General features: G+C 48.6%; 1 protein-coding gene across 6 annotated transcripts in view; it reads right to left on the bottom strand.

Annotated features, from left to right (window-relative positions):
- Positions 1–2,889: 2,889 nt before the first annotated feature.
- Positions 2,890–27,305, bottom strand: part of GPM6B (glycoprotein M6B) — a 160,974-nt gene continuing 136,558 nt past the window's right edge. For 4 of the 6 annotated variants that reach the window (XM_077888827.1, XM_077888826.1, XM_077888823.1 and 1 more), the window contains 6 exons: positions 19,448–19,634; positions 17,835–17,991; positions 10,970–11,141; positions 9,052–9,125; positions 8,075–8,140; positions 2,890–5,032 (listed from right to left, as the gene is read on the bottom strand). In XM_077888827.1, coding sequence (XP_077744953.1) covers positions 4,883–5,032; positions 8,075–8,140; positions 9,052–9,125; positions 10,970–11,141; positions 17,835–17,991; positions 19,448–19,634 — 806 coding nt within the window. In that variant the 3' untranslated portion in view covers positions 2,890–4,882. Of the gene's footprint in view, positions 5,033–5,568; positions 6,588–8,074; positions 8,141–9,051; positions 9,126–10,969; positions 11,142–17,834; positions 17,992–19,447; positions 19,635–27,305 lie in introns of those variants that run through there. The other 2 variants (XR_013374880.1, XM_077888824.1) reach the window with 2 other exon arrangements.

The following is a 27,305-nucleotide window of genomic DNA, read 5'->3' as shown; positions in this document are numbered from 1 at the left end:
TTTGTTCTTGGCGCTTCCCACTAGTTGAATGTTTGTCAAGACTGCTTAGTGTTCCACTGGGTAAGATCACAGCACATAGATGCAGTTTGATTAGAAGGCAGACTGTCAGAGAGAGGCTGGGAAAGTATGTAAGTTAGGTCTCTTTTTCGGATAAACTGTGAGATGGATGTTTTTCTCAGTTCCTCTGCACTTGGCCTAGGTATTTAGCCGTGGGGGTGGGTGAGGGGGTGGTGTTGCTCTTGCACCCATTAAAAACTGCCTTTTTTTTTTTCCTGCAGTCCCGTAGAACTCCTGAATGCAAGCACCATTGGCGGTCAGAGCCAGGTACTACTGCAGGGATACGTCCCTTGCATAGCAGCTACTCAAACTGAGACACAATGTGTATGAGCTCCCTCCAGGGAGATACGGGTGCTTTGGAGTGGGCTAGAAGGAAATAGATGAAAGAGGCACCCACTGCCTTCCCTGGTCTTTGGTGGCAATAGCAGGCAGCCCCTAGAGGGGTGCTAAATGTGGAGGCAACAACTTTTAATATATAACAGATCCTGTCCAGGGAAAGATCAGGAGCTAGTCATCTAAGGCTGGTAAATACCATTTCTTTGTTCGTCTTATGGGTCTGGTCTCATGGATAGAAGCTCTAATTGGCTTTAAGAGTTGGGTGTTTTAGGGGTCTATCTCTCAGAGTCTTAAAAGTTGAGGTGCTAGATGTGGGGTCCAAGCTCTATTCTTCAGGGAGAACCTTGGCGTTAGCAGCTTCTACCTGATTGTGTGGCATTGTGTTGAGGATGTGGGGCTTACGGTGAGGGCTTGGCTCAGCTTTTCCTGCCCATTTCAGCGTGTATATTTTTTTGATTGCCAAATGTATAAGAGTAGCTCAGCTAGTTTTTGCATTTGTTTCAGAAAATACTAATCTAGGTGTAGTGGCACACCTGCTGTGTTCTCGGGAGTTCAGGGGCCTCCTATGTCACCATCCTGGACCAGAACCCTCAGGTAACTTCTTAACACTTTCTGATGTGACTCAGTTTCTCCCACCTTGTATTTTCAAAGACCTTGTCTAAATAACTCATTGCATACTTATTTTGTAGCTTTGGGTTTGATAGCTTCAGTTTCCAGTCAACTTAAATTCTAAGCAGTAGTCTTAACATTCTACATCAGGACATATCTCATTTAAAGACAAGACATTCTTCTATACCTTTTCAGATGGCTGCATCCTCTAGAAGGGGTCTGCATGTATGAGGTGAGAACGCCCCTGCCTACTCCCACCTGGACAAGACCACCTGAACACATCTGTGTTCACATCTTCCCCAGGTGGGTAAAGGTCAAATATCCAAACCGTGAGGAAGGCTGGGGAACAGATTAGAAAAATGATGATCGGGCAGCCCCGGTGGCGCAGCGATTTGGTGCCGCCTGCAGCCCGGGGTGTGATCCAGGACACCCGGGATCGAGTCCTGCATCGGGTCCTTGCATGGAACCTGCTTCTCCCTCTGCCTGTGTCTCTGCCTCTCTCTCTCTCTCATGAATGGATAAATAAAATCTTAAAAAAAAAAAAAAAGATCTTTGCCAAACTGACAATTCTACTTTTCTGTTTTTTTTTTTTTCAAAACTTTCCGTAGTCTCATTCATCCTAACACTCATTTTGAAATTTTGCACAAACATCTAAAAATAAATGAGCCCTGCTGGCTAGAGAAAGAGGTCGTGGCTTAGTAGAAGATACTAACAAAGGGATTGTCTCTTTTAAATCTTACAGTAGTATGACTATCATAGCATTAAAAAGCCCTGAAAGGATTTTTTTTTAATTTATTTATTCATGAGAGAGGCAGAGACACAGGCAGAGGGAGAAGCAGGCTCCCCCCCCCTCCCCCCGCCCCAAAGGATTTTTTTCAAGTTTTTTATTGTGGACTTTTAGTTGTCATCTCTTTACCAATTTGAAAGTCGCTTCACAAGGCATAGCTAAGACAAGTGAAAAATCACTACTCTGCCTTCTAGAGGTTTCCATAGTTTGTGGCAGGATTACTGTCAATAATTAAGAGACTGCATGTGATCGCTTCTGGCCATGATTTACATAGTGTATTATTCAGGTGACTCATGTAACTTAAGAAACTGTATAAAATGATACAAAAACAGAAGGTATTAAATAGTGTGACAAAAAGCATACTAATTGGGCTCCTGATTGTTCTCCTGCCGAGCATGAAGAAGGGTGACAATCTCCAGGTGGCAACTCCTTTAGAAACAGCAAGTTCTCAGTAAGTAACAAGAGCTGGTCCTTACTCAGAAAGGTCAGATGAAGAAAATCCAAATGCATAATCGTGCTAACAGCTAAGTAGTTTATTTTTTTTTAAGATTTTTATTTATTCATTTGACAGAGAGAGTGCACAAGCAGGGGGAGTAGCAGGCAGAGGGAGAAGGAGAAGCAGACTCCACATTGAGCAGGAAGCCCAATGTGGGGCTCAATCCCAGGACCCTGGGATCATGATCCGAGCTGAAGGCAGATGGTTAACCCACTGAGCCACCCAGGCACCCCAATTTAAGTAGTTTAAACAGATGCTAAAATGAAATCCTAAGTAACAAACTTAGCTCTGCTGCTTTAGAGAGTAATGGTTAGATCTAGAGCCTTTTTTTAAAAGAACTAGATCTTTTATACCTTGGGTTTGTAAAAGAGCCAGTGGTACACAGATCCCTAGGAAGAAGCAACCTTGTTTTTACTTTCCCCAAACTTAAGGGTTGTGTTCATCCCATATGTATACTTGTTTTCACATTTGTTGACACTAGTCAGAAAATTTCTATGCTTCACAGAACTATAGAGAGGTCAGTAGCATTCTCTCATAAACACAATTTCCATCCACACGTGAGGTCTTGATAATGCATACTATTTAAAAATGACACCATACTGCAGACAGAGAAAGATAGTATTTATGTATGGTAAAAAGGCAAGTGAGTGAAGCTATACTTTTATTGCATTACTCTTAGTACATCCACAACTATTTCCACCTAAATAGATCTTTAAAATAAGCATACACAAGTAATGACTATTATCTACAAATATTTATTGTAACACTTGAATAGAACTACAGGAAGCCCTTGGCACTGATAGAAAATATTGATTCACTGTTAGGTTACAAAAATTTATACATAGCAAAATTTAATGCTCTTTACATAAAAAATATTAGACTACTTAAACAAAACTTTCAGAAATTCCTGGTAATAGCTACCAGAATTAGAAAAGTAAAATTAGGCTTGAGACACTGCCTCTTCTAGAACACTGGACTCTAACAGCACCTCCACTGCTGGAAAAAAATATTTAAGTCTGTCATGCAACAGGAAAACAAAACAAGCTATTCTGGAACAACTGTTCTACACAGAAGAGAGCTTCTCCCAATTTAAAAAAAAAAAAAAAAGGTGAAGATCCAAATAGGCATTTTTAGGCATTAACAACAACAAAAAGAATCCAAATGAAATATTATACTTGATGTTCAATTTTAATAGCATCTTGATAAAGGTATGCTTCCTTTCATTTTAATACATTTCTGCACATGTATATGTTTTAAAATCCAGGAAACAGCCAAACCACAAGTTAATTCTTAACATGAATATACATAGTTAACCCTATATTATGCAGCCCCTTTTAAAAAGCACTGATGCACCCAACAGTTATATGTATCATTTCATAAAGAACAACACAAAGTTTACCATCACTAATACCCAATACCTATAATCACTTAATGTTCTGGAACACAATGATTTAGAAGGCAAGTTTCTTTTGAAAATGGCTTAAACTCAAGCAGGTGTTTTTTGCTGAACATTGATCTTGTATTATTCCAGGAAAGATTTAGATTTAAAAAATGAAATAAATACCAACCAACTCTAATTTAAATTACTTAAGTATTCAAGTCTATAAAAGTAGGAGGAGGTCTGTGGTCTATTTGTAAATTAGGTTTTTAGATAGTTGGTACGAAACTGTAAACTTGCTATTCAGACCACATAAAAATGGTTTAGAATGGTGGTCATTTTAATAAGGTAACACTTCTTAATCAAGAAAAACATTTGTGGAACAAAAGTCTATGAAGGATTTTGGGTCTCCTGTTGTAAAATAAGTTCTTAGAAATTTAAAACAAATACTTATTAAGGCAGAGCTGACATTTATTTCCCAGGAAGAAGAATGACAACTGGGCCATTTTATTCAAGGAAATCTATTATAAAATTGATTTTGGAAAGCTTGTCAATGAATCAGAATCCAGCTTCTTCAATGGTAGGTGTAGTAGATTTATAGTAGCTCCTTTTAGCATTATTTAAAAACAGATTTCTGATTGGATCAGGAGACTAATGTGTCCTGGACTTGAAGAACAGAGAAGTCAGTTAATTTTTTTAAAAAGCCAATTGTTAAGAATCACATGATCTTTGAGCCAAAGTTTAATAAATGTCAGCTGTCAGAAATGGAACCCCCACCCCCCATTCCATTTTATTCCCTATATAGGTAAATTTACTTGAGGACGGATGGCATATGTGAATTGATGGTCACATTCCTTGATGCTGGCACATCCTCAGTCCCTCTCAAGGAGTATGCCATATTCCCATCGCCCCTCTTGGTAGGATCGCTCTACCAATAAACGTGAACATGCCACAAATTTCAGAAAGATCAACAATCATTTTGTCAAAGTGTTGCCTTTTAAAATGGCTAACATGAAACCTCCAATATCTGCTCTAAAGAAAAAGATTGACCTACTGGAATGTTTTCCTAGAAATACATCCCAGCAGCTTGAGACAGACAGTGAAGTGTTTGTACTTCTACATTTGTTTGTTTGGTGGGGTACACATCTGTACTGCAGAGCAGCTGTCTGATGAGTTGTCAGAGCTGTAAATTCGTCGGCCGTAACACTCTGGCAAACATTTATGTGTAAGAATTGAGTTGTTCTTTTGACCGAGACTGGATATCTTGCAGTTCCTGTTCTTCCTTTGCTTTGATATCCTGGTAAGCCTGCATTTTGCTTGCATCCTTTAAGTAAGCCCAGTTAGAAGACAGTATCATGAGGAAGTGGATCTGGAAAAGAAGGGTGAGCATGATGGCTAGTGAGCATGTCAGAAGGCAAAGCAAGCTGCTAGGCAGATTAGACGGTCTTTACTGTCAAAAGGGAGAGAGGGTTATTCTGTATTAATACTCGTTCTGCTGTCAGAGCCATCAGATACTGGAAGCATGCTCTACTAGTATGCTTAAGAGTAAAAAGGCTGAAGAAAAGTTAGTATACAAACATAATGAACTGAAAAAAATGGCCAAAGTTATTGTTAAGAAAAAGCAAAAATGAAATAGGAGAGGATGTTTTTTTGTTTTTGTTTTTTACCATTTTGGGAGTAATTTTAACTAACGCAGACGTTCAGAAACACATTGTGTGCTTCTTTTAAAATCAGTGTGGTGCAAAGATCTTTCCTCTCTGTGGATAAAAATCAATTCCCCAAAGGTCTAGAAGTGAATAATACTTATTTTGAGTAACGAATATAAACCATGTATTTAACATGGCAAAATTACGTGAATGTCAAGACCACAATTTCAAGACCTCTAAGCAAAGCACACAGTCTGTGTTAACACATTTTTAGTAGTGAAACTCCAGTTTTTGTTCTCTAACTGCCATTAGTGCATTTCAGAAAATGTACAAATCCTTCTTCTTTACAGTTGATGTACCAACACTTCTTTCCTGCTTATTTTCCTCATCTTTCCTGCAAAATCTACATCTCCAGTTCCTCATATTTCCTTTTCAACATATTTGAGACTTTCAGATCCAGGCACAATTTCCGTTTCCCTTAAAACCTGACGTGTGCGGTTGGAGACCTGGCTCTGAGGAATCAGGGACTCCGCACCAAAAAGCGACAACGCAAGGTTACTGATGGTGTGGCTCTGAAAGGAGGGACTGTGTTGTGCTGAGAGAACACATACCCCACATTCAGATCCTGGTCTCATAGAAAACAACTGGGTGCCCTTTATTTTTCTTCACATTGTCCTCTAGCTAGCAGCCTACTTGGAGGGGCATTTATTTGGTAGTGAGCCATGTAATCCGAAAACGATTTTTAGTCAAATTTAAAATATGTTTGCCTTTTTTTTTCCAGAGTCTAAGAAAACAAAATCCAGATGAAAACATCTCTCTGCCATCTGCTCTCCAGCACTGGTATTGGTTATCAAGCAAGCAAAAGTAACGGACAAGGCAGGTGTTACAAAGTTTTAACACTTCATTTAGAGATACCGCTCAAAGTTCAAGAAAGTTATTTTTTAACGGATGCTCACCAATGTCAGTACATAACTGAATCGTTTTCACAACGTGGAAATAGCCAGAACTCATCATTTTGTAATTCACTCAGGGTAAGTCATCTTATTAATCTACAAAGCAAAATGAGTGGACTAAAGCTATTTACAAATTACTGTCACAAAACTGCAGCGACCTAGACTCAGCTTTAGTCTGGGGTGTCAGTGAGATTTCGGGCTACCGAGTAGAGCTCTCTAAAGCTCCTGGTTGGCCTTAAGCAATTTAGAATTTAGTGCAGCAATCTTCCCGACTCTTAAACTTCAAAACGGCATAGTTATAGGTAGTAGCCATCATGTAGATCAGCTGGTGGAAGAGAACAAAACAGGACAGTAAGATACAGGCAGTGAGGGCTGGAGCCTGCTCAGGGCCCAGGGCAGTGCTTCTCTCCCATTTATAATCACACAGAAGGGCTTCGTCCATGGCACACAAGCTCCGCACTTCACACACACACACACACACACACACACACACACACACACACTGCCACTCCTAGCCTCTGCCCTCAGTCTGCTTCTTAAGAAGACTTGGAGGTGTTGAAAGAAGGAGAGAGCTGGGTCAGTAGCCTGCGCCACGAACCTCGAGGCCCTGTGTCCCCTGGTCTTCCCCCAAACCGCCGCCTCGGCAGCAGTGAGTCCCCTTCCTGCCCATCCCTCAGCAAGAGAATAGGTGGCCACTGCGGTGAGACATGCCATTCCTTGCAGGGGCTAGAAAGGAACGACTCTCTTTCCAAGGGCATCTGCCCTTTCCCTCATGGTCTACGGATTGTGGATGTCTTGAAATCATAAACCGAGCCCGCCTGCTTCCAGCTGTACATGCATAGACACACATACCAAACCTGGGGCTGCGTACAGCTGAGCCTCAGTATCTGCAGCCTCCCTATGTGCCCACTTCCCTACGTGCTGCCATGCCTGCTTGTGGCACAGTCACGGTCACTGGTGGGCACTCAGAGGACTGAAAAGGTTTAGGCTCCCGGCTGTGGTCGGCCAAGGCAACACACTCTGCTTTCCCGTTTCAGCCTGTAAACGGGCATCCTTGCTGCAGTCTAGTTGGTGCTCTGGGGTTTTTGCATTTTTGTGATTTTGCTCTTTACATGCTCCCCAACCGTAGTGCTGAATGAAGTGCTCTCGAAAGTCTGTAGAGAGCAAGAAGGCTTAGGGGTGCTGCGCAAGCTTCATTCAGGTAGGGCCCCTGGGGCCGCTGGCCAGGAGTTTGTTAATAATAAAGCAGCGGTATATACTAAATAGGATGTCTTTCAATGGAAACACATAAAACAAAGTTATGTGTTGACCAGTTTGACAAAAATGTTGTACCCAGGGCCTGGCAGAAAATGAACCCCGTGTTTTCCCCTGGGAACAGTAGCTCAGTATTTGAGGAGACTTTACAGAACAAGATCAACCGTCTATGTATGTATGTGTATATATACATATTTCCAGTTGGAAAATAAGATTTCTTGGCAAAGAGATGGGTAATGCCTCACGTGAACATCTCTCCGGGACTGAAGTCCTAAAAGGCAGGGGTAAATATGCACCCATGCACTGGGCCCAGCCTGATTAACCGGTAGCTCAGCTACTGTGACCCTCTCTTCTTTCAACACGATCCAAATTCCACTACCTCTAATCTGTGCCAGGACAGGCAACTAGTACTGCCTGCACTCTAGATGTGGGGTAAGTCTACCCAGGTGAGATGTAAACAAGGCTGCGTCCCCGAGTTGTACTGCTGGAAGGGAAATCTGGCATTAGAGCCTCGAGGGAGGGGAGCTTGACGAGGCCAGTCCTGGGGCCGTTACTCACCAGGGCAATGACGGTGGCACCAGCTCCGGCACAGGCCACAATGAACAGGTGATAGGACATGTAGAACTAGGAAAGAACAGGGCATGATGTGAGCATTGTATATGCAAGGAAAGTGCCTCCACCTGTTTTCTTTTTTTTAAAGAGCTGCCACCAGGCAGGATGCCTGGGTGCACTCCCCAGCTATACAATGCCACCACTGGGTGGAAGAGCTTCTAAAACTTTCTGATGCCCAGGCTGTACCCTAGATCACTTAAATCCGAGTATCTGGGGGCTGGGTCTCAGCTGTGAGTATAATTCTCCTGGCTGACTGCACTGGGCAGCCACCTTTGGGAGCCCCTGCTTGGAGCCAGGCCCTAGTATGGATATACAAGCTGGCTAACGAGAGGCAGGGGATCATCATTTCAGTAACTCACTGCTTCCCAAAAGCATGCTAGGATTCTCTTAAATATGTAAGCTCCCACTAAGAATGTTCTTTTATAAACAGTTATAAACCGATGCCTAAAGGATATTCTAAGGTCTGACTTTAAACCAAAGTGGGTTAGAGTGAATGAGAAATAGTGAAACAATGATCAACTGTGACTAGATTTATAGAAATTGGGCTTATATACAAATTCAAGGGGGATCTTTTCGATGTAAATTAGTTTGCATTTGTTCTGTGATAAATGTCCCACTATGTGAAGGTGATAGAGAAGAATCTACACATATTTTCAGATGTACAGGATTAGGATCACTCCAAATTACTGCCCAAAGAGAAAGCTCTCTGAGTGCTCAGGATCCTTCCTGAACGAGGTAGACCATGTGAAAAGGACATTTTCTAAGTCAAAAATGGGTGAATACTGGTGACTACAGACCGTTTGATCTTAAAGAGCTTTCCTTACTAGCATTTGCACCATCTCCTGCTCTTTCTACCCGGGAGAGCCCTTTCCTCAGCCTGCTTTGCCAAGTGACCATGTCCAGGCCCTGACAGAAGGGTTTACCTCATTGGTGTTGCAGATGTTCTCGAGGGCAGAGCCACATATTTTCCCTGGGAAAGCATTCCAAGGAATGATACCTGTGGAGTAAATCCCAATAGAATGTTAGTTATTAGTTCATATACACTGCAGGGCCCCATGTTCCCAGTAGGCCTCACACTTAGGGTTTCAGTTACACTGTAATCACACATGCTGTTGTTGTTCTTCATCAGCACTTGACAGGTCTGCCCTCTGTGGACCAGGGTTTTTAGAATCAATAAGAAGTCCTCCTTGGACAGCAGGACAAGAACAAAGTCAACTAGTCCATAGTTGGACTAGTAGACTTAGAATTTGTAGGGAAAACAAATCAGGTTGTTTTGTTTAGTTGACCTTATATTTGCAAACGTTGATTTTCAAAGTGGTTTTCCCTACTATGAATTTATGAACTATAGTTAAACAGTTGTAGGACAACCGACCCCATAAAGCACTTCCCGGTCCATGAACTTCCTATGAAAGTCCTGAAATTGAGAGTCTATACCCAAAGTTTCAAGGTCCTTAATTATATAATTTGGATTTTATATGACTTCTATTCATTTTCATTGTATTTTACAGTTGTATTGGAAACACTTTGGGATTGAAAATCCAATTGGAAATTCAAAAAAAGGGAAACCCTGTGGATTCCATTCTTCTACCCTGTGTCTCCCACCAGAACCCGGATTCCTCTCTGTCATGCCATGGCCCACTAGGTTGCTGTTCTTTGTGCTGCCACTTGGGAGGTGTGTGCTTTTAAATATTAAACACAGCTCAAGCTACTCTTCTCCTAGGAGGGTTTCTTTAAGAAGTTCCTTATCCTTTCCATCCTTGCCAGGGGCGAAGAGGAAGTCTTCATGCTTTAGGAGAATGGGAAATGACAAGTCCCCACACTGTCAGTGAAACCAGTGATTTCCAATATAGAAGAGTTAAAAATAGGACCACTGATGGCCAGAAGTTTTTAGTGAAAATACTTTAAGGAAATGGTATACATCTAGAGATTTATTTACAAATACTTTAAAAGTCATCTTTACACTCTGTTTTCAAACCATCAGAAAGACCAATGTGGCTGAACCTTGGTCTTTATGAGAAAACAGTACTCCACAGGGCAGTTCTGGGCAAGTTTCTCATTATGTTGTAAGAGAAGATGCTGAAGCCAAGCCCCATGGGAAAAACAAGAAGCACAAATGAAATAGTCCTCTCTCTCCAGAAATCTTGTCTTCCATTTTAATGAAAAGTTCTTTTTCCCCGCCTCGCTGTTTTTGCCAGGAACAGGACTCCCTAGCATCTTGGCTAGAAGCACTAATTAAACTTCTTACTTAGGAGGCTGCCTTCGATTTAATTGACAGCAGGAGCAATGGCCCCCTCTGTGACTTGTCCAAATGAAGCAACCTTAGCTGCCTGCTGCGAGTATCTCATTCATTAGAAAATAGGTTTAAAGGGGTTTCCAACACTTGGCTTTTATAGAATTCAGTCTGATGACTTTAAAAGATGTCTGGATTTTGTTGTGTTTTCCAGTATAGATGAAGTTTAAGCAGTTAATCATTTTTAAAGACCGAATTTGAAGAGTGGGACATGGAAATTAATTGGACTACTATGCATATACCATATTTTGGATAAAAAGTTGAGTGGTATCAAACTGAAAAGAAATTGAAAAAAAGTCTGTAATCCTTTGATGTCCAGAAGTCTGATTAGAAGGCACAACTTCTTTATAACGGAGTTCAAAAAGTCTCATTTACTGCATACTTAACTTGAACCTACAACAAAAATTTCTATGACAACTAAGAGCCTAAGTGATGTTTCCCTCCAGAAAACAGCCAACATTGTAAGTATGTACTATTCCAAAAGAGTGTGTGAAACCTATCCACGACGCTAGAGGACAGGAGTCCGTCGGGCGAGTACAGGGAGACCATACCGTACTGCCGGATATCCACGCAGATCTGCTCCACACCAGCTGTGCCGTTGGTCTGGGGGGACTTGATGACTTCACAAGTTGACCATATGTTGTAGAACATGAACACGGGTACCGCAGAGAAACCGAACACGCCCAACCAGGCCACTCCCAGCACATAGGTGAGGAACACGAACTGAGTGGAAAATGAGAAGGAGAAAGGAAGAAAGGAACATCACTGAGGGGGGGCAGGTGCATCCCCTGGGGAGGAGTGCTCGTGGCAGCCCTAGCCGGATACTGGGCCCGTGGGATGCATTCGGCACCGCCTGGGCCACTGGAGTGACAGGCAAAGGGACAAAGGAGAGGGAAGTGTGGGCTGGGGCAGGGGGCTCATGCTGTCCACAGCTAGACGATGGAGAATGTTCCCACCCGAAGCCGCTTCCGAGACTTTTCAGGTCCCTCTTTTAAGCTAACAAGGACACAAGACCCTGAGAGGTGATCTCCCTTGTCCAAGGCTGCAGAGCCAACAAGCGATGGCTGCTTACCGTGCTAGAGTGCCAGGACGCTTTCCCAGGCCACTGAATTTTAACCTCATCTCAGTTTCTCAAAACTTGCCTTTATTTTACACAACGTACGGGGAGCATGGCAACAAGAGCTACGAGAAGCCCATTCTCAAAAGGACTTCATGATCCAGTGAAATCACTAAAAGCATCCGATGTTTGAACCTTTATCAACAATTTAAAATAGCCCTGAATGCAAGCATCACACACAGCGTAAGATAAAATTCCCATCTCTCTCTAATTTTTTCCTCTAGAGCAGCTCTGCACGCATAGCGGCTCTTCCTCGTGCTCCTCGACATGTGGCCACGGCCACTTTCAGCGAGAACATACGCCTAGTGCTCAGCTTTACTTCCTAACCTGCCTTGACTACCAGTTTTCAGAGAACTTTGCAAGGCTGTTCCAAAAACGTCATGTCATGGTATTCGTATTTTCAGAACGTGCACCCACAGAGCTTGTGGGCGATGCCTTGGAATTCTAATTTGGCTTTTTTTTTTTTTTTCCCAGGCAGTGCTGAGGACCTGAAAACTCGGTCTAACTTTCCATACTGCAGGAACTAGCTGGAGGATTAGCAGGTCTGCCATGGGGCAGGGGGTGGGAGGGTGGGAGGGTGGGGACAGGCTCACACAGGCTACCACCGCCTGCTGGTCCCCCCCCCCCCCCCAAACAGCAGAAGTCACTCACTTCTTTTAGTTCAAGGGCATTTATACTTTCAGAAGCATTTGCATTTCTAAAGATATTCAAAGCAGCAGATTTCAGCAGTTTCAGGCTGGCTCCTGTTGCCCCCGTGCTTATGGACAGGCAACTCCAGAGTAAGCTTTTTTTTCTCACCCACCCTTCAAAAGAATACTTTCTCTTTAATAATGCCACAAAGAAATTGCCTTCCAACGGTTGTCAGGGCTCCAAAGGGCAGGCGCGGGGTGGGGGGCTGGGCAGTGGAGAGCACCCCCTGTGCCTGTCTGGGGGGGCCTTAGGCATTCAGAGTAGCTTCCTTAGTGACCCCCCCCAAACCCCGCAGCAGCGTCCCATAAAGGGGCCCTGAGCACCAGGCCTGCTCGTGAACCCAGGGCAGTTTTGCTGTCCTTGGGGGCAGAGCTCATGGAGCTTCTGCACCTCCCATACCTTTTTGTCCTCAGCATGTTTCCCCCAGCTGTCATCAGACCTCCCTGTCACCCCCCCTAATTCCTACCATGTTCCAAGGCAGGTCTGTTCAATGATCCCCTTGCATGTACAGTGATTCCTCTAAGATACTGCAGTTTGGTTCCAGACCATCACAGTAAGGTGAGTCACGTTAATTTTCTGGTTTCCCAGTGCACGGAAAAGTTATATTTATACCATAGTCTATTAAGTGTGCAACAGCAGCAGGCCTGAGAAGGACATGGTGCAGACAGACCTTCCAGAAAATATACTTTGTTGCTAACAAATGCTAACCCTCTTCTGAGCTTTCAGTGAGTCAGTCGTCTTGATGGTCTTGAGGGTCTTTGCTTGATGCTGGCTGCGGTCTGATCAGGGCGCTGGGGGCTGTGGCAATTTCTTAAGACAACAGTGAAGTTTGCTGTATCAAATGACTCTTCCTTTCGCTCAGGATTTCTCTGTAGCATGCACACTGCTGGTTCAACAGCATTTTACCCACAGAACTTCTTTCAGAATTTGGACTCCATCCTCTCCGGTGCAGCTGCTGCTTTAGCAATCAATAGCCTTTTAGTCACCAGCTACTCATAAGAGAGTCAGCCTGTCCTCTGGAACTTTGAAGCCAGGCATCGACTTCTCCTCTCCAGCTATGAAAGTCCTAGATGCCCTCTCCTTCCAACATACAAGTGTTTCATCTACATGGAAAATCTGTCCAGCGTAGCCACCCTCAGTAGTCACCTGAGCTAGATCTTCTTCTGGGTCACTTGCTGCTTCCCCTTGCACTTTGAGGTTACAGAATCTGGTTCATTCCTCAAACCTCACAAACCAATCTTGTGAGCTTCCATCTCTTGCTTGGCAGCTTCCTCACCTCTCTCGGCCTTCATACCATTAAAGAGAGGTAGGGCCTTGCTCTGGAGTAGGCTTGGACTTAAAGGAATGTTCTAGCTGCTTTGATCTTCTGCCCAGAGCACAACAGTCTCCATGTCAGCCATAAGGCTGTTACACTTTCTTACCAGTTGTGCATTCACTACCTGGCTGTTTGGCACAAGAGGCCTAGCTTTCGGCCTGTCTGGGCTCTCGACATACGTTCCTCACTAAGCTTGGTCATCTCTGGCCTTTGGCTGAAAGCGAGAGATCTGCGACTCTTCCTTTCCCCTGAACACTTAGACGCCATTGTAGGGTTATTAATGGGCCTCACTTCAATACCTTTGTGTCTCAGGGAATAGGAAGGCTGGAAGAGGAGGATGGGGAGGCTGGCCAGTCGGTGGAGCATGCATCCTATATGCATGCAGTTTGTGGCACCCCAAAGCACTGACAATAACAACTCAAAGCTCACCACAAGTAGAATAATGAAAAAGTCTGAAATACTCTAAGAATTACCAAGATGTGACAGACATAAAACGGACAAATACTTTTGGAAAAATGGCGCCACTAGACCTGCTCAACACAGGATTGCCACAAGCCTTCGATCTGTAAAAAACACAATAGCTGTGAAGTGAGGTCTACCTGTATCAAGAAAACCCATGTTCAAGGTACCAATAGTGGCCTTTTAGCTTTTTGGAGCAGAGCTTAAATAAAACTGAACATGTAAGACAGGTAAAAGTGAGCTGTGCTGGTTGGCAGGGCGGCCTGTGAGCGTGACACAATGGTCCAGAAGCGCCTGTGCACACTCGTGCCTTGTCTACGAGAACTGCTCTGTGCACAGGCCCACGTGCTCTCCCACCCAGCCACGACGCACAAGCTCCTGGCACACTCTACCATCCCCCTATTTAACACCTGCTAAAAGGTAAACTGAGGCATGTTAAAATTCTTTATGAAATTTGAAGATTTGGGCATACATCCATTTCAATGGGACAGCAGCACCTGTTTAAGCAGTTGGAGGCACCCCAGTGACTTGAGCCTGGGAAGAGGTTTTGATAGAGCAGACGTGGCAGAGCTAGGACGCTATGTAACCAGCTGTAACTTAAGCTTAACTGCCTTATTTGGGAAAGCCCACTTGGCTGTTTATGATTGGTGGCTCTTAAGTTTCATTTTCTGGGATTCTAGTGCATCGACTTTGGCTTAGGTTGTGGTTTGCATACATGGGCTGCCAAGGCATTAGGGCCACCTCAGCCCCCTGGCCGCCTTATGTAATGACTTCACGAATACTCCATCCCCAAAATGTTAAACACCAGGCCCTGCGTGCCGGGAGAAACTGGACCCCTTGATTTCTGAAACTTGGTATAAGTGAGGGGGGAAGCTGCCCGAAGCTCCCCTTCCATACACACTTTGTTACTCTTTCCCCTAAGCTCCTTTTTTCCTCCTACAGTCACTTCCTTCTCCCAAAAGTAAGCACTCCCCTGAGTTGTATGGTCATCACATTTTTTTCTTATAGTTTGCACGGTGAGTTTTAAACTCATTTACTCCCTTGTTCTGTGAACTTCACCTTAAAAATTAAGGCCGAATTGAAATGACAATCCAATAAGGGATATGGAATTGGAGGGGTTCTGATCACTGAAGAACAAGGGAGTGGCAGCCTTCACTTCTGGAGGTAGTTTCTTTTAGTTTTCTTAACCTCGACTCTGGAGAGGATGTGTGCATGGAGCACTGTGTGCACACGTACACATATGGATGGGTGTGCACACACGTTTTCCTTCCAGCACGTGGGCACAGATTAGGCAAATAGATCCAAAAGGGGCCCAGCGCAGGCCAAAAGCCCCACTGCACGATTCTGACCCCCCTCCCACTGCGTGCACACACACAGTCATTCCGGTGAGCTGAAATGATGCCACCTGGGCCCACACAGCTTCTGCGCCAATGGCTAGGGCGGACTGGGACTGTGATTCAGAATAGGGCCTTGCTGATGGGGAAGAGTACCAGGGCGCAGCAAAGCCCCAGGGTAGGTGGAGGAGCGGGGTGGGGGTGGGGGTGGGGGTGGGGCCGCAGCCCCTGATGGAACACAGGACAGGCAGTGCGACAGCCTGCTGGGGGGCGGGCAGAGCCAGAGGGGCCGCCTGAGAAATTTCCAGAGCTCACCAGGTAAGAGCTGCCAGGCCCAGGTGCCACTTGCCATACCCCACGGGCTCAGATGACTGGGAGGTGGGCATCCATAGCAAGAGTCACATGGGGATAGGACCCGAGGCTCTATCAGATGATTTGCACCCGCTTCCCTTGAGCCCCACGACAGTCCTCGCATCTCTGGCTGTCTCTCCTTAGGTCCCCACAAAGCCGCCTTCTCTTTGGTCTTGCCGGTAGACCACACCGTGCCCCAGGGCTCTGTCCTCCACACACCTCGGTGTCACCTCGTTCATGCCCACCGCGAGTCTCTGTCATTTCCGGCCCAGTGGGTATCTCCCCACACGGCCCCCCGTGACGGTCGAACATGGGCAGCACACGTTCTGTCCTCTCGTGCTCAGTCCCCTGTCCTGGTCCTAGCAGCCAGCTCGGCCCACCCTGACCGTGTCCCCGTTCTCTGCTACCGGAGCCTCGCTGAGCTCTCCACTGCCCCCCCCCGCGGGCCCCCCCCGCCCCCCTCCATGCCTCCTTCGTGTGTGGGATGCTAGCACTCCCTGTTCATCGCTGGCGCTTTTATTCCTAGCCTGGCACTCGAGGCCTTTCCTGGTCTGGTCCCCATCCCTCCCGAGCAGCGCCGCTTCCGTCCTTCGTCACTAGACCCTTCTGTTCCAGCTGGGCCTCTGCCCTGCTCATGCTGCTTCCTCTTCCCCCCAGCCCGCCCCACCGCCCTCCTTACTGTGCGCGGCTTCGAAGCCTCTCGGTCCGGGCCCCGCTGCCACTGGCAGCCGCCTGTGGTTCTGTTCCCAGGCCATTAGCGAAAGGACTCTACAACGTCACAGGAACCAAGGGCCACACGGGGAAGCAGCTTCCTTAGGACCGAGCATCCTTCCCGGGTGAGCAGCTGCCACGGACACGTGCCCCGGGCTAAGGCGGCACCTACCTTGGGCAACCTGCTGCGCCGCTGTCCCAGAAGCGCACGGCAAGCTGCGGGCCTCCCGTAAGGACGGCTGTGATGCTGCTGGGCTCGCCCGGGCCCTTAGGCCAGACTGTTGGTGCTCTCCTGGGGGACAGCAGAAAGCTCCGCCCTGTGCCGAGGGCCAGGAGCCTCCATCAGCCAGCCGGGGGTCCCCCCCTCCGTGCCAGTGCTGCTCCCTCGGCTCGCACACTGTTCTCTGTACATCTGACTGCCCTGTCCGGTGCCAGACCAACACAGCCAGCCGCTCGGGAGACTTTTTTTGATGTGAACATACCATTGTACACTCAAATTCAACGTGCCCCAAATCAGACTCCACACATGCCTCTTCTCCCCCGGCCTCTCAACCGCCAGTTTCCTTTTGTGATGCAGGACTTGAGAAGCCAGGTCTTTTAATGAGCTCTTAAGCCGTGTCCTCCTCTAGACCAGAGGTCGGCAAATGTCTGCAGAGGGCCAGACGGGGAACAGCGGAGGCCCTGCAGGCCGCACACCGACTCTGTCCCAACCATTCAGCTCTGCTGGTAGAGGCCGAAGCAGCCACACATGGTGCGCACCAACTAATGGATGTGGCCGGGGGCCAATACAACTATGGTCACCCAGACGTGAATTTCATTTCATTTCCGTGTATAATTGTCCCCAAAAATTTAAGGATAAAAAGCCATTCTTAGCTCATGGGCTGTACAGAAACAGATGGCAGGCCAGATTTGGCCCAAGGGCTGGATTTGGCTATGAGCTTCTTGAGGACAAGAGCCTGTGTTTTCATCTTTGCACACCCACAGTGACTAGCAAAATCCACCCCCCGCCCATGCTTAGTAGAAAAAAATGCTTGGTACTTCCAGAAGGACTGTGACAATTTACCATGGTATATAGTCTCTAGGGCCACAATCCATATTCAAAGACAAATGCACGGGGGCACAGAGACAATATGGAAGTTACCTCCTTTCACAGTGAGAACTTTCTTTTTTTTTTTTTCAGTGAGAACTTTCTATCTGAAAACTCTCGGCGCTCTTACTGCCTGTATATTCATAAGGGAAATGCTTAGGACTCCAGCCAGAGGTTCTCATTTATTAATAATAATAAGTTGGCTTTTTCACACTCCCAACTCCAAGTTAGAATGACATTTGTGTCGTGGACTCTCCATCCACGCCTGATGATCTCCTAGCTTTCACCAAATACAAAGAAAGAGCCAGAGGTGTGGCTCTGGTTGAGCTTCAGACATCAGGTTCGGACTCACCATCCCGCTGATGCATCGGCCACAGGCAGTTGTTTTAAACTCGCCATGCAGCTCCTTCACTGCACTCGTGGTGTAGAAGCCTTCCGCCAACAGAATGATCCCATACAGGAAGAAGAAGGACGCGATCCCGTAGATGACATACTGCATCAGCTGTATTCTGGGGAAAGGAAGAAGGTCCAGAGAAATGACATTTACCACACGACAAAGAGAAGACGTTTTCAGCTTCTGGAGGGAAGACGTGAGGGTGAGTGATGCCCTGTGACATCTCCACCCCACTAATGGCTGTGCTGGGCTCACGGGGCACTCCGGGCAGGCATCCCTGCCCACCCTACAGCAACTTGGGCCTTTCTTCTGACGTGGGCCCAGGGCTGAGATGGACAACGTTCCCAGGCAAGGGAGAAGTCTGCTTGGTCAGGGGGCAGCAGCCTGGTTGTCATCTTTCAATAGTCCCCCGTGTCCCTAATTTTGCATGTGAGTAAACACAGGCATGAGAAGGTAGGCTCCTCCTCCACGGTGCACAGTTAGTGGCAGAGCCAGCGGGAGAACCCGAAGGACGACACGTCCTATCTGCCACAGCAACATGCCTCCCACCCATGCCCAGTGACGAATGTTCCTCTGACGGAACCCCTACGTGAGCACTTGGCTTCTGCCACGAGTCAGCTCTGCCCGGATGCTCTCCTTATTCGAGGCAAGCCTGGGCATGGGGATTCTGGTAAGCTTCCTGGAAGTTTAAGAGCCACTGATCAAAATCCCTGGCTAGTTACATCAGTACACCTTGCCCAGGTTCCGTCTTCATAGCTATTTCCTTACTCATCGTTGGCCCTCAGCGAGTCCCTCGTCCTGGCTGATCCTCTTCCTAACCTCCCCACCCCGGCGCATCCTTTGGACGTCATTTGTGAACAGATGAATAAAATTTCCTAAGGACTCTTGAAACATCATTCCAGTACTGTTCAATAAAAATTCATCTGTGCCTTTTTCAGTCCGGTAGTCAGGGAAAGGGGAGTATGTGGAGGAAAGGAAGGCGTTGCTGCTGAGCTTGCACAGTGACAAGAATCTCTGCGTAGAGCTGCTGTGCCTCCCCTGAAAATTCCAGGAATTCTGGAAGGAACAGCTGGGGCTAAAGCCCTGAAATGTCCCCTTTTCTACGCTGGAGGCCGCACTAGGTAGGTTTTGTTCATCTCCAGAAGTAAGAACCTGCTTGAGGGACGCCTGGGTGGCTCAGTGGTTGAGCACCTGCCTTTGGTTCAGGCCGTGATCCTGGGATTGAGTCCTGCATTGGGGTCCCCACAGGGAGCCTGCTCCTCCGCCTCTGTGTGTCTCATGAATAAGTAAACAAAAGCTTAAAAAAGAACCCTGCTCGGGCAGACCTAGAGGTGGGGCATCCTACGTGGGCACCTCTAGTGCCCAGGTGAGACCTGCCCTGGATGCCCCTGGGGCCAAACACAGCCTCCTCAGCCCTTTCCTCCTCCTCTTGTGAGCTGTTTTCTATCTGCATCCAAGTAAGCTTTAACAGAAGGCCCCCCTTGCCTGCAAGGAGAGCTCAGTCCTCGTTCTGAAAACATTACAGGGTGGTCGCATCTTAAATATCTTTTTATAGGGAAGCAGGTACTTACACCTCACTCAGCAAAGCATGGTCACTGGCGTTGGTGGAGAAGTGCTGCTCAAGAATCGCCACGGTGCCCGCGAGGGCCACGTGCCCACAGCCACAGAACAAGGCGACCCCGGAGAAGCAGAGGATGGTGGCCACCAGAGAGGCATAGGGGACTCCTCCCAGACACTTGATGCAGCATTCAAAGCAGCCTGGACCCAAAGGAGAGAAAACGCAGTGGTTACGGGCAAGAGGTCTCCGTCTTCATCCACACCACACCTTCGCAGGGAGGACTCTCCCTTGCCATCACCCCTCTCATGCTCTGTGTTAGCTGGACATGCCGAGGGCCGGGGAGGGGGGGTGGGTAGCTGGCTCGGCTCACATTCTGTGGGGAGGACCCTGGGACTCCCAAGAGGGATCGCAGCTGCATTTCCTCCGGGGGAGTAGCAGAGCAACCAACTGACAAATAGGGAATGAGTCACAACTCGAGGGCTTCCTCGCTGACCTGGGGCCGGCAGGGTGGAGGGCTGATCGAGTGACAGCGAGGACCCATCGTGCCACTGACAAAGGACAGGACAGCAGTGAAGCTGCAGTAGCGTGGAAAATCATGACCCCCCCAACCTCAACCTTCGGGGGTTTCAAGTACCTCTATTTCTGTAGCAGCCAGTGGCTTTCTCCCAGCCTCTGACCTCCTGGGCAACCAGAAGAAGCAGATACAGTAATTACACTGTTGCTGCGTTCAGAAAAATATCAACATGGTCATTTTGGACAGGTGATGGCTACTTTGGTCCCTACAAGTACAAAGTCACTAACATGCACTCAGGTGGGTCCACTCAAGTTTCATTCAGGTCAGAATCAAATGCCCAACTTTCTAACAGCAGGATCTCCCCAGCGCAGGCAACACCAGCAGTATATCATTATTCCTCCTCCACCGCCTCCCACTGCTTCCACCTGCCTCCTTCCCCAATACGTGTTCACAGTAAGAATCCAGAACTGGTGGGTGACATTTAAGTACTTGAAGGAAAAGGAAAAGAAAAAAAACAAAAAAACAAACAGAAAAGACAAAATGAGCGTCCATGAAGTGAAATGAAGAAAGAGCCACAGTTCACTATTCATCTTAGGAAGATGATTTTTCTTCATTTTTAAAATAAACCTTTACTGGAAATGACCAGAAAGTTCTCCCCTCGGTGTGTTAGTGAAAAGTGAAAGCAGGGGTGGCCTCGGGGTACTGTGGGCACCTGTCCTGACCTCCCGCGCCTGTTTGTATCATCCAGGCCTGCCAGGGAAATCGAACCCGGAGTCCACTCTGCTGCGTAACGGCGATGGAGAGCAGCTCATTACCTCAAAGCAAACACATTCCACCAGCGGATTCCTCCCCCTAAATGCTCTTTACAGGAGATGGAATGAGGACCCGGCCTAAAGCGCTGGAGGTGGGCTTCCCCATTTTGAGGAGCAACCCACTCGAAAGTAGCATTTGGCTCCCCACCCCCCCCGATGGCTGTAAACTCGCACCACCAGGTTTCTCTTCAGTTCACTGGAAAATAAAAAAGGTCGAGGCTTCCTAAGAAAGTGTGCTTTGCTTTTATTTCAGTTGTCAGGAAGAGCAACCTCCGTGGAATGGATTTCTGAAACTACGGGACCGTGGGGCCCAGTGCACCATACGGTTCAAGTTCACGTCTGATCCTTCGGGGCTTTGGGTTCTTGAGCTTTGGGAGCAAGGACGACGGGCTTGGCTCCACCTCGCTCTGTCATACGGCGTCCTGGGAACCGAGGGGAGAAGAAGGCAACTCAGAGTCCGACTTCTCTCCAGGCTCCCAGAGCCAGAGAAACCACAGCCGTGGGCCTCGTGTCCCGCTACACAGGGAGCGGGGGGCCGCCCTCCGCCCCTTCTCAGCCTGCACGGTGTGTGAGGGGCAAGACGAGCCCCTGCTTCCCTGGCTGATGCAGTGACAGCTGGTCCTCGCCAGACAGAGGTGTGTGGCACCCCTGCAGAGCAGAGCAGCCAACAAAAAAGCAATCTGCGCTCCTCGGGTGTGCCCGCCAGATTTCCCACGCTCCACAGCCGCGGGAGCTAGTGGCGACCGGACGGTCAACAGAGAACCTTCTATCATCACAGAACACTGCTTTCGAAGACCCATTTCTGACTCGCCGCTTACTCTATTTTCTATACAGCGAGCTGGGTTCTTTGGAGCCTTACTTTGGATTTCATGAATCCAGTGCTTTTTGAAGACCTACAGGGCGCTAAGTACCGTGCCTGGCACAGGGGGGACCAATACGAAAGCAGACGTCGTCTTCGCCTTCTGGGACATCAGCTGAAGCTGCAGGCAGGCGAGTAACAGAATTATTAAAGTACAGGGTGACGAGGGCCAAGTTAGAGACTGCTGGGGGGCCGGGGGGATGTGGGGGGAGGACGGGAGGGAAGAAATTCGTATTCCGGAGGGGTCGGGAAGGGCTTTCTACAGAAAGACCTAGGATGCAGGATATGTACACAGCTGACACGCTGGCCCGGATGCACCATCTGATCAGATGCTCACTGCTTCCTGCATGTTTCTGTTGCACACGCATTCTAGCAAACCCACATCCTTCCTCGTCGAGGCGGGCGAGGGTGAGGTGGGGTGGCGCGGCGCGCCTGCCCTTTAACGACAGAACTCAGCCTTCCAAATCCCCAGCTGCCACTTCAAAACAGTCTTTCATCCAAAGGGTTAGAGCATTCTGCTGCTTTCAAAGGAACGATCACAGCTGCTCCCTGGCTCAGAAAGACAAGTGGGGTTAGAAGAACGATGCCATTCAGTCCTAGATTTACCACCAGAGGAAGGCCCCAGTTCCCCTCCGATTTCTCTCTCTCAAGGACTCCAGATACCCCCTGCCGTGGGTCTAGTTTTATAACAGCAGGGGAAAGCAGGGACTGCAGGATTTGGGGGAGCCCTGCCAGAAGCACACTCTCAGCACATGCCAGAGCTCCTAGGTCTTCAGCCAATGATTTTATTTGGGCCTGTAGGAACTGGTTCCCACAGAACAGAAGCCACCACATAGGTTATCGCTGCTCCACACGCTCAGACAAAACTCTCACAGACCCTGCTGGCCAGTGTGAGTAGAAGCTTCTGGAACACAACCCAGGAAGAATGTACAGAAAACAATACTGCTGGATGCAGAGCATATTCTGCTCTGGCTGGCCAGTTATCTGCAGGGTGAAAACTGCATGTGTGGTGACTATCCACTCACCCCCCACTGGACCTTCCATGTCTGTCTAGAAGCTCTCTCTCTCCAAGTGTGTAAGGTATCGCTAAACACTGGGCACTTTGGTCTTATGCCACGCATTTGTCCCAGAGAAACCCAAACGGACTATAAGTAGGCTTTCTAACCACGGATATCAATACTGTTAGCGTCCTCACGTTCACAGCATTTCTCACTGGAGAGACAGGCAGGCATGTATGTGGCAGAGGAGGCCGTGATGGTGACATGTGCTCAGGCCAGCCTCACAGGCATGCGACCTGTGGTCTCACGGAGCCCTGTGCTTGGTTTAGTGCTCTGTTCTTGCCACCTTGACATTCTTCAGCATTTTTGACCAGGGGTTTTCCAATTTTCATTTCACAAGGGGCCTGCAACTCTGGGAGCCAGTTTTGAGTATATGCATGTGGGAGGACAGGATCTTTTGACTTGATATGCCCGCAGTAGCATTCTGTTTCATTTCGTAGGGTTAGACAGAAATACGGCCGAGAAAGGCAGACATTGCCTGCCCTATCATCCTGGGCACGGTGTCCCAACTCTGTAAAGACACTAGCCACGTGCCGGAAAGAATGACTTCTCCCTTCACTCTGGAAGGGAGGAATAACCTCCCACTCTCTCAACCGTGGGCCAAGGCTCAAAGTTCTCCTAAACCAGGGGTCTGCAAATTACGGCCCGTGTTTTTGTAAATAAAGTTTTATTGGAACACGGTTGTACCCCTTCGTTTACAAATTGTGGCTACATGTGCCCTACCGTGGCATGGTTGAGTAGCCAGGACGGGGAGTGCAGGGCTTGCAAAGCTTGAAACATTCACCGTTTTTACAAGAAAGATCTGCAGACTCAGGCTGGGAAGCCCTGGCGCTCAGCGTGTGCTCCCAGGACCAGCAGCACCTCTCAACATACTAAAAATGCAAATTCTCACATCCCACCCCAGAGCGACTGCATCAGAAACTCTGGGGGTGGACCCAGTAATCTGCGTTTAACAAGCCTTCGGGGGGCTTCTCACATATGCTCAAATTGAAGCACCACTCCCCTAAAGAATCACACAAGCTCTTTACGGCGTCTGTTGCACCTGTTTTCTTTTATTACCAGCCAAACTCCAGCACAATAAAAATCTAGCTCCACGAAAGGATTCCTGGCCTGAGGCCAAGATGGAGTAACGGGGACCTGATTTATTCTCCGGCCTACAACAGCTGAAAAACTGGACCGAACCTATGAAACGATGGTCTGCAAGATAGGAGACGTCAGGCCATGAAGAACGGCCCGCGGCTTCCAAGTCAATTATTAAAATGAACGCTCAGCAGAACCAAAGAATCAAGATCAGATGACCCAAGACGCATTTTGCAGCAGCAGTGAGCACAGGTTCATGTGAAGGCCCGGCTCAGCCTCGCTCCGACGAGAGGAACTCCTCCCCATAACCCTGCTCCTATCATCTCCGTCCCTGGGGTCCCTAAAGGCCTTGTCTAATTGAAGGCGTCGGTTAAACGGAGTAACAAATAAGGGTGCAGGTGACAGCACTGGGCGGGAGGGGGCAGCTGTCCATTTACTGATTCCATTTCACTCCATTAACCCATAGTCAGGGCTCCCCAAGTGTCTCTGAGGTCCCACGCACCAGGCTGGGTGCTGGGGACTCGGTGCTGGGCGAAGGTGGGCACGATGCACGCTCTCACAGAGTTTACGGTCTATGGGGGAAAGGCACATGAGCCAAATGGTTTTACTTCAGAAGTGCCAGAAGGGCAACAGTGGGGATTCACTGAGGCTTGGGGTGGGGTACGGGACGGCGTCCAGAGCTGAAACACGAAGGATGGATTTGAATTCACCTGGTAAAGGGAGAGAAGGATGGGTGAGGGAGGGTTCCAGGAAGCAGGAGAGCACGAATGCAAGTTCTGTGGTGGAAAAGAACAAGGTGCGTTGCCAGGCATGGAAGAAGCCAGAGCACGGAGTGGAGGGAGGGCAGGGGAAGGCAGGCAGGAGGGGTCTATCGGAGCTTGACTGCTGAGGGCTTTCTAGGCCTCGTTGAAGATTCTGGACTTTATCCTCAGAACCAGGTGAGGCCACGGAGCATGGATATCTACAGGGAGCAGACCGGGTTGCATAGGATCAGCCCAGCTGCTGTGACAGGAACAGAGTGGACGTGGACGGGAGGAGGGACCCAGCGTCCTAATTCAGGAGAAAGAGGACAGGAGCCTGGACCAGGACACAGGCAGTAGGAGCAGAAGGAATGAATGGGTCCGAGGGACGTTTAAGATGTCAGACGGGCACAACTCGGTATGGATCTGCTGGTGAGGCTGGGATGGACTGGTGAGTGCCAAGGAGGGCTGCTGAACGTCTGGCACGTATAACTGGATGGGTGTTGTGCTCTTCCTTGAGCTAGGGTTGACCAGAAGAGGGCTGGGCCTTGAGAACAAAGATGAGTTCAGTTGTAGACATGTTGAGTTTGAAGAGATTGGATGTCATCTCAAGGGAAGCTTTCTGGTGGGCAAGTGGATTCCTGGGTCTGTAGCTCTGAAGAGCTACGGTTGGACGCTGTCGGCTTCTGTTGGACGGCAACGAGAACTTGCAGAGGCCAAGACAAGACATGAGGGGATGAGCGGATGAGGGGACCATTTATCAGCTGAAAGGGATTCAGACCCTTTCCTTCGCCAAGCATGGCCCTTGGATGACCAACAGCAACCAGGGAGCTGGGAGCAATGCACGCTCCTGGGCCCCAGCCCGTGTCAGCTGCATCAAGGTCTGCATGTTCACAAGCCCCTAAGTGATTTGTGCCCAGGAGAGTTTGAGAAGCCCACTGCGAGCCAACGGTCCCCATCGCCCATCTTCCCAGTCCTGGGGGGTGCAACCTGACGCTCTTTCAAGGCCCTGCTTTTGTGCTCAACCCGTGTCTGGGGTTTTCTCCCTAAGAGGCAGCCCACTGGGCTTGGCCATGACACTCTAGCCTCTTGCCAATCAAATGCATGGCAGGTGCCAGGGTCTGCAATGAAGAAAAACAAAATGTTCCAAGTTGTTCAGCTGTCTTGAAAAGAGCACGAGTGGAGTGCTTTCTGCGAGCCAAGCAAGTACCGCTCACCTCAGAAGTGCTGGCAGAGACGCTGCGGTGCCCCACCGGGGTAGGCCTGAGAAAGCCAGGCCCGCAGTCCCCTCCCCTCCCGCGGGCGGCTCAGAGTGCCTCCGTGAAGGACCTGGGTCTGGGACTCTGGCTGTCGCCCACCCCTCCCATGAAGAGTCCCGGGCAGGGCTAAGGTCTTCAAATCCGGAGGCGGTGCCAGGTGTCAGCAGTGTCGGTGTCGTCGTAAGTCGGTGGAGCCAGGGAGGCCACTCCAAGGAGAGCACCATAAATCCACGGGCTCCGTTCTCCCGAGCGTCAAATGAGCAGTGACGCTGGTTAACATGAACCCGAAAAGGCAAGAAAGCATCCTTTGACGACTGTGATCTACTCGTGTAAACAGCAAAAAGAAATCACGCTGGGGTTTCTAAGCACATTTTACCAGGCCTTGTCAGGCCCTCTCACCAAAACCCCCGGACCTCGGTTAGGTCAATAATGTCTTAAGCCTTCATTCAGCCCGCCTCTGGCTAGAGAGGTTCTCAAATTTGGATTCACACAAAAAGTCCAGTGTGCCTTGGCCTAAGACGGTTTAAATATAAACCACATAGTAGGGAGAAAAAATACGCATCAGTGCCTGTAACTCTCAATGGCCATGTTGTCTCCAGCATCTCTAGAACCTTTTGTGCAGAACAACAGAATAAAACACGTTTTGTCCTCGGGCTCGCGGATGGCCGTTGCCATGGCTGAGTTCATAACAGCCCAGTGATCTGCCCCGAGCTGTCTGTGAGCCTGGCTGCAGATTTAGTGCTGGCTCAGAAGGACGGACGGCAGGAACAAGGGCTCGGATTCTTCCCCAGGGAAAGAGAGAGAGGGAGGGAGGGAGGGAGGGAGGAACAGGCACACGCGCGCCCTCTGCCTCACACACAGCCTCCGTGCCCTCTAAACTCGGCCTCCCTTGCTACTTTACTGGTTTCCAATGAGGCGAAAAATTAAAAAGAAGGGACGCAACCAAGGTTTGCAACTTTGAAGCAAGAGGCAACAGGAAAATACAGGCAGACAGGATCCTACTTAAGAGAAACAAAAGGCACCAGCAGCAGCGCAGGCCTCCCAGGCTCTGAAGGGCCCTAAGCAGGGTCTCTCTCACCAGGGCGGGCCTGGCAACCAAGGTGCAGCGACAGCAAACGGGACGTGGTTTAGATCAGCGGCGCTCAAACCGGGATGCCTTTGCCCCCCGCGGATGACGGCAGCACGTGGAGACGCTCGGGGTCCCACACGCGGGAGCAGTGTCGCCGTGCTGCAGGTAGAAGCCAGGGGTGGCGCTGAAGCCACGCTGCCGCCGCGCACGCACACACGCAGGGATGCAGGACACAGAGCATCAGTAGCGCCAGCGGCGACACCCTCCACCCTCGGGGCACACGGGCAGTCCTTGTAAGATCTAAAGTTAAATTAAAAAGAAAACCAAAACCTTAAACTCTGTTTTAAAAACACGGTAGTGGGGATCCCCGGGTGGCTCAGCGGTTTAGCGCCTGCCTTCGGCCCAGGGCGTGACCCTGGAGTCCCGGGATCGAGTCCCGCATCGGGCTCCCTGCATGGAGCCTGCTTCTCCCTCTGCCTG

The sequence above is a fragment of the Canis aureus genome, chromosome X, assembly GCF_053574225.1.
Source record: "Canis aureus isolate CA01 chromosome X, VMU_Caureus_v.1.0, whole genome shotgun sequence".
In the NCBI taxonomy this organism is placed as follows: Eukaryota; Metazoa; Chordata; class Mammalia; order Carnivora; family Canidae; genus Canis; species Canis aureus.
Note: the sequence above shows the minus strand (reverse complement) of the source record. Positions and strands in the feature narration are given on the sequence as shown.